Source organism: Topomyia yanbarensis, chromosome 2, assembly GCF_030247195.1.
Source record: "Topomyia yanbarensis strain Yona2022 chromosome 2, ASM3024719v1, whole genome shotgun sequence".
Classification (NCBI taxonomy): domain Eukaryota; kingdom Metazoa; phylum Arthropoda; class Insecta; order Diptera; family Culicidae; genus Topomyia; species Topomyia yanbarensis.
Window position 1 is genome coordinate 397,775,090 of NC_080671.1, and position 14,114 is coordinate 397,789,203.

Sequence of the window (14,114 nt, forward strand, 5' to 3'; positions counted from 1 at the left end):
AAATTCTCAACGACCTCGGCTGGAATTGAACCCAGGCCAACTGAAATGAGTGGTAGTCACGCTTACCACTCAACCACCGGCGCCGTCTCCTTTCATGCCCATTTTTTTTCTTGTGCCTAAAGGGGTCCAAAACTATTTTTCAAGAAACACGAAAAACCTTTTTTTTCATAAAGGTAGGTGCTACCATCGCAGTACTAGAAGCTGATGAATTTTTTCTTTACAATTCTTCATACAATTTTCCTAGAATTTTATACATTGGTTCAATTACGTGGAACATGTAGTCGAAAACATTCTAAAGTGATAGGTTTTATTAGTTTCCAATATTAAAGCAAAATAACGAAGATATATCAAAATTTCTTTCTTCGTCGTCAACCTAAACACTGTTCAACCGGAATCCAATCAGACTAATGGTAATAACTACAGTTCTAGAGCTAATACTTGTAACTGTTAGTGCTCAAATGAAAGGTAATAGTCACATTTATTAACCTTACTTGTTTTTGGGAGAAATTTTTGACTAAACCAAAAGTTATAGCTGTTTAAAAACGTTTTTGTTCATAAGCAACTTGAATGTGAAGGGGTTAATGAAATGAATAAACATAACAACAGCAACAATTCAAATATGCAAAAATAATAAAACTTATGAAATTACTCCAATGAAAAAAAATTAATATACTGAATGAAATGCATAAAATGAATAAAGGGAATTAAATAAATCAAATGATAAAATACGTAAAATGAATGTAATTAATAAAAATAAATGGAATGAAGGAATAATTAAATAAATACAAGGAATAAAATGGAAACTAGAATACATTAAATTCAATAAATAGAATAAATTAAATTAGGCAAACACATAAAATAAATAAAATGGAAATAAATGAATAAAAGAGCTAAAATAAATAAATAAAATAAAATGAATGCAATGAAAAAATTATAACTATAAAGTAACATAAATGGAATTAAAAATATAATGAATAAAATGAAAAAAAAACAGAATGAGATGAAATAAAATAAATAAAATAAAATAATAGAATAAAATGAAAACTAAAAATTAAATATATTAAATAAATAGAATTCAATAACTTAAACAAACAACTTGAACAAATGATCAAAATTATTATTTTAAATTTATAAAATAAAATGAAATGAAAAAATAATATAATATTAAAATGACAAAATTTAATAAAATTTAATCATCTTTAATAAAAAAAAATCCAAAATAATTATTTCATAAAAAGAAGCAAAGTCGATATATCCTTAATGAGGCGACGTTCTGCATCCGGAAGCCTCGGCTGATGTACTCTTGTTCCAGATTGAGGGGGTCGTCCTCACTCTCGAGACCTGAAATTGAGCTGTTTTGGGGGAATAAATTGCAAAGTATCTACTGAAGAGATTTTGAATTTTAATTTGTTATATTGAAGCTGATTATTTTGACCTTAAAATTTTAATTTTGAAGACAAGAAAAAACCTGTTTTAATTTTTAATGTTTTTGTTTATATACATTAAAAGCTTTCAAATGCATATATTATATTTTATTATTATACATGACATGACAAATATACAAGAAAAGAAATCATTATTCGAGATCTGAAATTTTGCAAAAGAAAAAACAGCCACGGTAATATTGAACTGAAAAAAGGTGCGAAATCGGCAAAGTCCCAAAAAGTCAATTTTTATTAAAAAAAACCTGTTTTAATCCACCTAGCGGTGCAATTGTGCCTTTCTCATTTCTCTAAACTATGGCACGGAGGCTTTTTATGTTCAACATAATTGTGGAAATGTTCATTACATTCTTAGTACACTTTGCACTTATACACAATGGCATGCCAGCCACGAACTTGATGAGCTACTTGTCGACGGTGAAACACTTGAAACAAAAAAATATCATACTCCATTAGCCTAATCAGCATTAGATCAATGTTATCTGCTTGCTAACTCATTTTGTCATGCGGGGGTGGGTATGTGAGGAGGGCGAAAGTCCCATGAACGAACGACTCCCCAGCTTAAATTGGTATGCTTTGTGATATAGTGGTGGTTTAAAGATGATGGGGTTGAAAGGTAGGGGTATGAGGGCTGGATGGGGTGGTGGTCTGAGGGGTGATTTAAAGAGATTTTTAAAGGCTGGGAGTGAACAGTAGAGGGGGGGGGTATAACCCCTCTCCGTAAACCATCAATTACGCCCCTGTTAAAATCCAGAAACCTTATGCGAGTCAGGTTGACCTTGGCCTTGATTAGGTTGACGTTTTTCGGAGTGATTGCATAACCTTTCTATATGAGAAAGGCAAAAATGTGCCAAAATCCAAAAAAGTGAATCGTCGTCAAATTTTTTTCGAGTTTGCATCAAATATCGACGTTTCATGCACCTTGAACACATTTAGCATCAAAAATAAAAATTCTATTTTTAATTTTTCCTATAGTTTATATGAGAAATTTCTGTGTGGCCGCACTCTGAAACCCGTAATTCCGGAACCAGAATTCCGATCGATCCAAAATTCAATAGCAGCCGATGGGAACCTTTCATTTGAGACTAAGTTTGGGCAAATCGGTCCAGCCATCTCTGAGAAAAATGAGTGACATTATTTGACACATACGCACATACATACACACACACATACAGACTTTTTCCGATCTCGACGAACTGAATCGAATGGGATATGACACTCGGCCCTCCGGGCCGGGATTAGGTTGACGTTTTTCAGAGTGATTGCATAACCTTTCTATATGAGAAAGGCAAAAAATAAATTTCGAGATAACATAAAATCTCGACGTTTCATGCATTTTAAAGATGGTTGGCATCAAAAATACGAATTCGATTTCTGAAATTTCATGGGGTCCCTTTGAAAAAAAATTTGAGTTCCGGCTTATATGGGAATTTCATATGTGACCGGACGATTTAGTCTATATTTCCGCACCCATATAAGCGATCTGTACGAAATTTTATAGACATCTGTGGGGATATTATAGCTATCATTTGGGACTAAGTTTGTGAAAATCGGCCCAACCATTTCCGGGAAACTGATGTGAGTTCGTAAATTTTGAAAGATGGCCGCTTTTCCCGGGCACTTCCGTAACCTTCTATGGTGGTCAATGTAATCAACGAAAGTTTGGTTGGCCGTCGGTGACCTAGAACAGCAAATTTAAGTTTTTTGAGAGACATTTTAGCGAAATTTTTACCTTTTTGCTTTCATCGGAGTATCGGTTTGAATTACAATTTGCTATGTGATCGCACGCCACAACCTGTAACTCCGGAACCGGAAGTCGGATCGGGATGAAATTAAATAGCCATTTACGGGGACGCAATACCTTTCATTTGAGACCAAGTTTAGTGAATCGGTCTAGCCATCTCCGAGAAACCGATGTGACTGTTATTCTGAATTTAGATACTTCCGCCGGGGCTTCCGGAACCGATGATGGTGGCCAATGTGGCCAAATAGACTTTGAATGGATGTTAGTGACCTAATACTACAAATCGAAGCAGTTACGAACTGAATCGAATGGTATATGTCACTCGGTCCTCCGGGCCTCCGTTAAAAAGTCGGTTTTCAGAGCAATTGCAATACCTTTCTATTGAGAAAGGCAAAACATCGACGACCTTGAAACGTCATTGTTTACATTGACGTTGAAACTGCTGCCGAATAAGACTTTTCAAGTATTGGTCCGAATTCATTATTCTACCCCACTTACCCCAACCTAAAATATCAAATAAAAATGATTTCATGGAACTGAAATAATAGGACCACACCTTTCATCCAATCACCTGATCACCTATACATCGGCTTGGTTAATTGTTAAGATACTAATTCAAGTGATAAAAATTATTGTCTAGTAAAACCGTTTGAGTACAATAGGATCCTGTTAACATTTTCGTAGTGAATCAATCAAAGATCGTTTTGTAAGGGCTTTACATTTATTTTACTACTATTAGAAATAGAAGTAAAGGAAAAGATTTATTATTCATTTAAGGGCCCAAGTAATGTTCAAGAATTGCTTGCAGCAGGACAAACATGGCAATATTTAAAATCGACAGCCGCTGTAATTTATATGAACATAAAAATAAAATACAACTTTAAAATCAAATTTATAAAAACGATTTCATACGATTACATCAAAATTTTGAAAAATTAAAGAAGTACTGCGACAATATTTAAAATCAGGGAATTTTAGTATTAGAAATTCATCGACACTCTAAAATAAATTGATAAAATAACTTAAATTAAAAAAATCATTTCAATTTTTTAAAAATTAATAAAATGAATGAACTAAGTAAAATGAATCAAATAGGTCAATGCAATAAGTTGAATCGATATAATAAATTGAATTTAATTAACCCTCAAAAAGGGAGGGGTCTCTGAGGCTCGGCTAGTTACAGTTCTCTAGTTTCAATTCTTATAATTTTAAATGCAAATGATCGAGCGTTTTTGGGCTTTCGATTCCCTCGCTGATAAAACGATAAAAAGAGGTTTTTTTATTTTATTGTGTCTTGAGATGTCTCTTGTTGTCATAATTTTAGCATGTCATTTTGAAGGTTAATAAAATTATTAAAATGAGACGAAAAATTAATAAAATATTAAAAATAAATAAAATGCGTAAAACTAAAAATAAAATAAATAAATGAATACAATTAATAAAATGAATTAAACCAATGGATTGAATAAAATGAATGAAATAAGTTAAATGAATTTAATTAAATGATTTGAATAAACTAAATGAATTAAATTAATAACATTAATTAATTTAATTAGTTCAACTAACTGAGTTGAATTAATTAAAAAATCAAAATGAATTGAATGAATTAAATGAATTAAATGAGTTAAAGCAATTCAATTAAATCCACTAAACCAATTAATATAATTAAATGATTAAATAAATTAAATTAAATAAGGTTTTATTTCTTCACTCTTGCTTAGCGCTTAAGCCAGGTTTAAACGTACTAGTGAAACAGGTTTAAAAGTGTAAAAGCGATTGTTAATGATTGTTAACATTATTAGAAAAAGTGTATCGAAACGAATGAATAAAATAATAAAACAATCATGCGAAGAAAATTTACCAAAAAAATCCGATGTGGCAAGCAGTTTAATGGATGAACCCATTATATTCGTAAGCATCCACGAATTGAAGCAATGGGCTAATTAATATAAAGGCAGAATTTCGTAAGCATCTCGATTTCATTTTAAGTGATCTGAAGATTAAGAAAGTATGGAAAGATAGGATAAAAATAGGGAGAATCAAATGTAATGAGTAAAATAAAGAGAAAAGTATATGTTTTTTATGAATACAGTATAATAAATATAATGAATGCTATGAATATAATAAAAGTAACCAATACAATAAACATAATAAATATAATAAATGTAATAAATACAACAGATACAATAATTACAATAATTACAATAATTACCATAATTGCAATAATTACAATAATTAAAATACTTACAATAATTACAATAATTACAATAATTACAATAATTACAAAAATTACAATAATTACAATAATTACAAAAATTACAATAATTACAATAATTACAATAATTTCAGTAATTACAATAATTACAATAATTACAATAGTTACAATAATTATAATAATTACAGTAATTAAAATAATTACAATAATTGCAATAATTACAATAATTACAATAATTACAATAATTGCAATAATTAAAATAATTACAATAATTACAATAATTACAATAATTACAATAATTACAATAATTACAATAATTACAATAATTACAAAAATTACAATAATTACAATAATTACAATAATTACAATAATTACAATAATTACAATAATTACAATAATTACAAAAATTACAATAATTTCAATAATTACAAAAATTGCAATAATTACAATAATTACAATAATTACAATAATTACAATAATTACAATAATTACAATAATTACAATAATCACAATAATTACAATAATTACAATAATTACAATAATTATAATAATTACAGTAATTAAAATAATTACAATAATTGCAATAATTACAATAATTACAATAATTACAAAAATTACAAAAATTACAATAATTACAATAATTACAAAAATTGCAATAATTACAATAATTACAATAATTACAATAATTACAATAATTACAATAATTACAATAATCACAATAATTACAATAATTACAATAATTACAATAATTACAATAATTACAATAATTACAATAATTACAATAATTACAATAATTACAATAATTACAAAAATTACAATAATTACAATAATTACAATAATTACAAAAATTACAATAATTACAATAATTACAATAATTACAATAATTACAATAATTACAATAATTACAATAATTACAATAATTACAATAATTACAATAATTACAATAATTACAATAATTACAATAATTACAATAATCACAATAATTACAATAATAACAAAAATTACAATAATTACAATAATTACAATAATTGCAATAATTACAACAATTACAAAAATTACAATAATTACAATAATTACAATAATTACAATAATTACAATAATTACAATAATTACAATAATTACAATAATTACAATAATTACAATAATTACAATAATTACAATAATTACAATAATTACAATAATTACAATAATTACAATAATTACAATAATTACAATAATTACAATAATTACAATAATTACAATAATTACAATAATTACAATAATTACCTTCATTACAATAATTACAATAATTACAAAAATTATAAAAATTACAATAATTAAAATAATTACAATAATTACAATAATTACAATAATTACAATAATTACAATAATTACAATAATTACAATAATTACAATAATTACAATAATTGCAATAATTGCAATAATTACAATAATTACAATAATTACAATAATTACAATAATTACAATAATTACAATAATTACAATAATTACAATAACTACAATAATTACAATAATTACAATAATTACAATAATTACAATAATTACAATAATTACAATAATTACAATAATTACAATAATTACAATAATTACAATAATTACAATAATTACAATAATTACAATAATTACAATAATTACAATAATTACAATAATTACAATAATTACAATAATTACAATAATTACAATAATTACAATAATTACAATAATTACAATAATTACAATAATTACAATAATTATAATAATTACAGTAATTAAAATAATTACAATAATTGCAATAATTACAATAATTACAATAATTACAATAATTACAATAATTGCAATAATTAAAATAATTACAATAATTACAATAATTACAATAATTACAATAACTACAATAATTGCAATAATTACAATAATTACAATAATTACAATAATTACAATAATTACAAAAATTACAATAATTACAATAATTACAATAATTACAATAATTACAATAATTACAATAATTACAATAATTACAATAATCACAATAATTACAATAATAACAATAATAACAATAATTACAATAATTACAATAATTACAATAATTACAATAATTGCAATAATTACAATAATTACAAAAATTACAATAATTACAATAATTACAATAATTACAATAATTACAATAATTACAATAATTACAATAATTACAATAATTACAATAATTACAATAATTACAATAATTACAATAATTACAATAATTACAATAATTACAATAATTACAATAATTACAATAATTACAATAATTACAATAATTACAATAATTACAATAATTACAATAATTACAATAATTACAATAATTACAATAATTACAATAATTACAATAATTACAATAATTACAATAATTACCTTAATTACAATAATTACAATAATTACAAAAATTATAAAAATTACAATAATTAAAATAATTACAATAATTACAATAATTACAATAATTACAATAATTACAATAATTACAATAATTGCAATAATTGCAATAATTACAATAATTACAATAATTACAATAATTACAATAATTACAATAATTACAATAATTACAATAATTACAATAATTACGATAATTACAATAATTACAATAATTACAATAATTACAATAATTACAATAATTACAATAATTACAATAATTACAATAATTACAATAATTACAATAATTACAATAATTACAATAATTACAATAATTATAATAATTACAATAATTACAATAATTACAATAATTACAATAATTACAATAATTACAATAATTACAATAATTACAATAATTACAATAATTACAATAATTACAATAATTACAATAATTACAATAATTACAATAATTACAATAATTGCAATAATTGCAATAATTACAATAATTACAATAATTACAATAATTACAATAATTACAATAATTACAATAATTACAATGATTACAATAATTACAATAATTACAATAATTACAATAATTACAATAATTACAATAATTTCAATAATTACAATAATTACAATAATTACAATAATTACAATAATTACAAAAATTACAAAAATTATAAAAATTACAATAATTACAATAATTACAATAATTACAATAATTACAATAATTACAATAATTACAATAATTACAATAATTACAATAATTACAATAATTACAATAATTACAATAATTACAATAATTACAATAATTACAATAATTACAATAATTACAATAATTACAATAATTACAATAATTACAATAATTACAATAATTACAATAATTACAATAATTACAATAATTACAATAATTACAATAATTACCTTAATTACAATAATTACAATAATCACAAAAATTATAAAAATTACAGTAATTACAATAATTACAATAATTACAATAATTACAATAATTACAATAATTACAATAATTACAATAATTACAATAATTACAATAATTACAATAATTACAATAATTACAATAATTGCAATAATTGCAATAATTACAATAATTGCAATAATTACAATAATTACAAAAATTACAATAATTACAATAATTACAATAATTACAATAATTACAATAATTACAATAATTACAATAATTACAATAATTACAATAATTACAATAATTACAATAATTACAATAATGACAATAATTACAATAATTACAATAATTACAATAATTAAAATAATTAAAATAATTAAAATAATTACAATTATGACAATAATTACAATAATTACAATAATTGCAATAATTACAATAATTACAATAATTACGATAATTACAATAATTACAATAATTACAATAATTACAATAATTATAATAATTGCAATAATTACAATAATTAAAATAATTACAATAATTACAATAATTACAATAATTACAATAATTACAATAATTACAATAATTACAATAATTACAATAATTACAATAATTACAATAATTACAATAATTACAATAATTACAATAATTACAATAATTACAATAATTACAATAATTACAATAATTACAATAATTACAATAATTACAATAATTACAATAATTACAATAATTACAATAATTACAATAATTACAATAATTACAATAATTACAATAATTACAATAATTACAATAATTACAATAATTACAATAATTACAATAATTACAATAATTACAATAATTACAATAATTACAATAATTACAATAATTACAATAATTACAATAATTACAATAATTACAATAATTACAATAATTACAAAAATTACAATAATTACAATAATTTCAGTAATTACAATAATTACAATAATTACAATAGTTACAATAATTATAATAATTACAGTAATTAAAATAATTACAATAATTGCAATAATTACAATAATTACAATAATTACAATAATTGCAATAATTAAAATAATTACAATAATTACAATAATTACAATAATTACAATAATTACAATAATTACAATAATTACAATAATTACAATAGTTACAATAATTACAATAATTACAATAATTACAAAAATCACAATAATTACAAAAATTACAAAAATTACAATGATTACAATAATTACAATAATTACAATAATTACAATAATTACAATAATTACAATAATCACAATAATTACAATAATAACAATAATTACAATAATTACAATAATTATAATAATTACAATAATTACAATAATTGCAATAATTACAATAATTACAATAATTACAATAATTACAATAATTACAATAATTACAATAATTACAATAATTACAATAATTACAATAATTACAATAATTACAATAATTACAATAATTACAATAATTACAATAATTACAATAATTACAATAATTACAATAATTACAATAATTACAATAATTACAATAATTACAATAATTACAATAATTACAATAATTACAATAATTACAATAATTACAATAATTACAATAATTACAATAATTACAATAATTACAATAATTACAATAATTACAATAATTACAATAATTACAATAATTACAATAATTACAATAATTACAATAATTACAATATTTACAATAATTACAATAATTACAATAATTACAATAATTACAGTAATTACAATAATTACAATATTTACAATAATTACAATAGTTACAACAATTACAATAATTACAATAATTACAATAATTACAATAATTACAATAATTACAATAATTACAATAATTACAATAATTACAATAATTACAATAATTACAATAATTACAATAATTACCATAATTACAATAATTACAATAATTACCATAATTACAATAATTACAATAATTACAATAACTACAATAACTACAATAATTACAATAATTACAATAGTTACAATAATTACAATAATTACAATAATTACAATAATTACAATAATTACAATAATTACAATTATTACAATTATTACAATAATAACTAGACCTGCGCGCCGCCGCGCCACGCCGCCGCCGCCGGTAAATTTCAACAAACGCCGACGCCGAAAGGTAGACCGGCGGCGCACCGCCGACGCTTTTTTCTCACGCCGACAATTTGCGAACTCGAAAATTATTGACTCATAATTTTATCCACAAATCTATTAACATTGTCTATGGTCCGAATATACGACGTTAACTGATTCATAATTTATCACATATTGATCTTTATTTGGTATTAGTGGTTGTGAATTAGATCACAAAATTAACAAAGAAGAATATAATTCATGGATCCATTCTTGCTTCGTCAACTGGTTATGATTACGAGCATTCAAGTTTCAATTCACCATTTGTGGAATGGTCCATAAATTCAAAAGAAACACTTCCACTTTCAAGATATAGTTGATTCCTAATATGTTAGACACGAGTCGAGCTCGTGAAACAGTTCATGATATAGTTCATAAAGTAATAAATCTTTCACATAATCTTAATAAACTTATGTAAACAATTACAAGGAACTCAGATTATTATTCATGGATTATTCGCTCTACTCTTTTGTTTTGAAATTGTATTGTATTGTCTTTAATTTAAAAAAGTTACATCGCAAAGACTTAGACTAAACATTAACTTAATCCTATTTTTAATTTAAACGATTCTTTACTAATATTAAAATCAAACAAATGATAGACACTATTGAAGAGTTGACAGCAAACATCCAAAGGATTATTCTGGCCGTACTGCGTGCGATGTGTTGAGCGTCGGAAAAAATCAATTCTTCGGAAAGATCTTCCCGGAACGTTGAGGTCGAGTTTTGCTAGAAGCGCAAGAGAGTCTATGTTGTCCGTCAGAAATACGCCATATCAGCGAGCGTGACGTTAGCGAAAAGATTTTGACACATAGCTAAATGCGTTACTTAGTTTCTGCACTCACCCAAAAACGTTACCGTCTTTTTAATCTCATGCAAACCAAAACAAACAAAATAGGCTGGAAATGTGAAACTCATTCTTGTCGATGTCCATTGCAATCATTATTTCATGCGAAGTCGTAGTATGCGACATCGACAATTTTTCTATTTCGTTCTTCAAATTTTACAACTGTAAAAATAGTTCCACCTTTCATTTATTATCTTGCATTTCGCAAACAGGGTGGGCACTATTAGAGTTTCAATTAAAAAAAAATGATGTGGTTGCGAGAATTACATTTTGTGCAATGTGTTCAACAGATGTCGCTAGTACATTGTGGGCGATGATTTTTTTCGAATTTTCTTCAAGCTGTAACGTCTGTTTGTATGTGCCTGATACAATTGAAACCGAAAATTTGAGAAAGGAATTGTACTGCCAAGAATTTTTTTAGTTACATAGGCGTCAATATTCGTCACGCCAACACACGCCGACGCGCCGCCGCCGATAGGATCCAACGGCGTGACGCCGTCAACGCCGCCGCCGCCGGCCAAATATGTCGCTTACGCCGCCGCCGATTAAAAATGCATCGGCGCACACCTCTAATAATAACAATAATTACAATAATTACAATAATTGCAATAATTACAATAATTACAATAATTACAATAATTACAATAATTACAATAATTGCAATAATTACAATAATTACAATAATTACAATAATTACAATAATTACAATAATTACAATAATTACAATAATTACAATAATTACAATAATTACAATAATTACAATAATTGCAATATTTACAATAATTACAATAATTACAATAATTACAATAATTACAATAATTACAATAATTACCATAATTACAATAATTACAATAATTACAATAATTACAATAACTACAATAACTACAATAACTACAATAATCACAATAATTACAATAATTACAATAACTAAAATAACTACAATAATTACAATAATTACAATAATAACAATAATTACAATAATTGCAATATTTACAATAATTACGATAATTACAATAGTTACAATAATTACTATAATTACAATAACTACAATAATTACAAATAGTTACCATAATTACAATAACTACAATAATTACAATAATTACAATAATTACAATAATTACAATAATTACAATAATTACAATAATTACAATAATTACAATAATTACAATAATTACAATAAATACAATAAATACAAAATGGTAAGGCGTCGGTTTCATAAGCCACTCGCCGTATGTTCGAGCATGAGCCAAAAAAATTACAGCTGTTTTATATCTTTTCTACGCATTATCCCGGAATCCTTCGGATTTCGAAAATAAGTCCGCATTTAGGGGACCACCTGGTGTACTGAGCCAATTTCGTTAGAATATGTACTATTATTAAAAAGAAATTCAGTATCTTGATCCTAAAAGATATAAAAAAAATTTAAAATCTAAATGCTTAAAAAAAATTTACAGTGTATTTCGTTGAAAGTGGCATCAAATTGTTTGGATTATTGAACGCCAAAAGTCTTCCTTATTGGACGCAATTCCTCTAGTTCTTGTATATAGTAGGTGTCAATGAGAAAGTCACAAATACACCACTAAAATTACAGGATTTTAAGAAATAATTGGTTTCATGACTTCCGATCATAAGTAAACAGTCCGTTTGCTCTGTTTATTACATTAAAAATATTTAATATGTAACATTTTGTCGGATTATAATAAGTTAGTAAATTAATTCAAAATCCTTTCGTCTGTCCCTAGGAACCCTAACGAGCATCACCGGCAGGACTCAATCCTGTCGGCATCCAAAGAACGCAATCGTTTCCGCAGCATCAATTGGGACGAGTACGACCCAGTCCATCAGAAGTATCTCGAAATAGGTTAGTATGTAGTGCTGTCATCGGTTTTGCGTTGTTGTTTGTGTTTACTCTATCATCCCCACTTTCTCTCTCTCTCTCTCTCTCTCGCTTCCTCTCGCTCACGAACGTCATCGTTGTCATTCTCGATTTCAGGCATGAAACCTCGCATGAAGAATCACTTTCGCGCCCATCAGCTCTCGATCTGGCTGAGGCTGATACCGGAACTGCACAAGGCCGGCATGGAGGATGTGGTGGCGCGGCACAATCTGTTCAAGAACCATGACGACCAGGACATCTACGAGGGCATCGTCAAACCGAACGGGTTGTCCCGATTATCCTTCCTGGAGCAGGATCTGAAACGACGTGGCATGAATGGGCCACAGTTCGGTCATTCTCTGCACAGCAACGGTAGGTTTTGTTTTTTTTTGTTTCTACTTTTTTCTGTTCGTGGAAGTTTTTTTTTTCTACAATGACGGAGCCAACGGAACGTGAACCCGATTTCAACAGCAACACATTCCTAGTTACGTCCTCGGGGGAGGACGAACTTTGGCACTTTGTATGCACCCGGGCAAGTGTTGTGTTATTTTGTTCCGG

At 24.8% G+C, this 14,114-nt stretch overlaps 1 protein-coding gene across 2 annotated transcripts in view; it reads left to right on the top strand.

Moving 5' to 3' along the window:
* LOC131684863 (neuroligin-1) overlaps window positions 1–14,114 on the top strand; it is an 818,713-nt gene that overhangs the window by 786,776 nt on the left and 17,823 nt on the right. For both annotated transcript variants that reach the window (XM_058968085.1, XM_058968087.1), the window contains 2 exons: window positions 13,423–13,541; window positions 13,674–13,928. In XM_058968085.1, coding sequence (XP_058824068.1) covers window positions 13,423–13,541; window positions 13,674–13,928 — 374 coding nt within the window. The remainder of the gene's footprint in view (window positions 1–13,422; window positions 13,542–13,673; window positions 13,929–14,114) is intronic.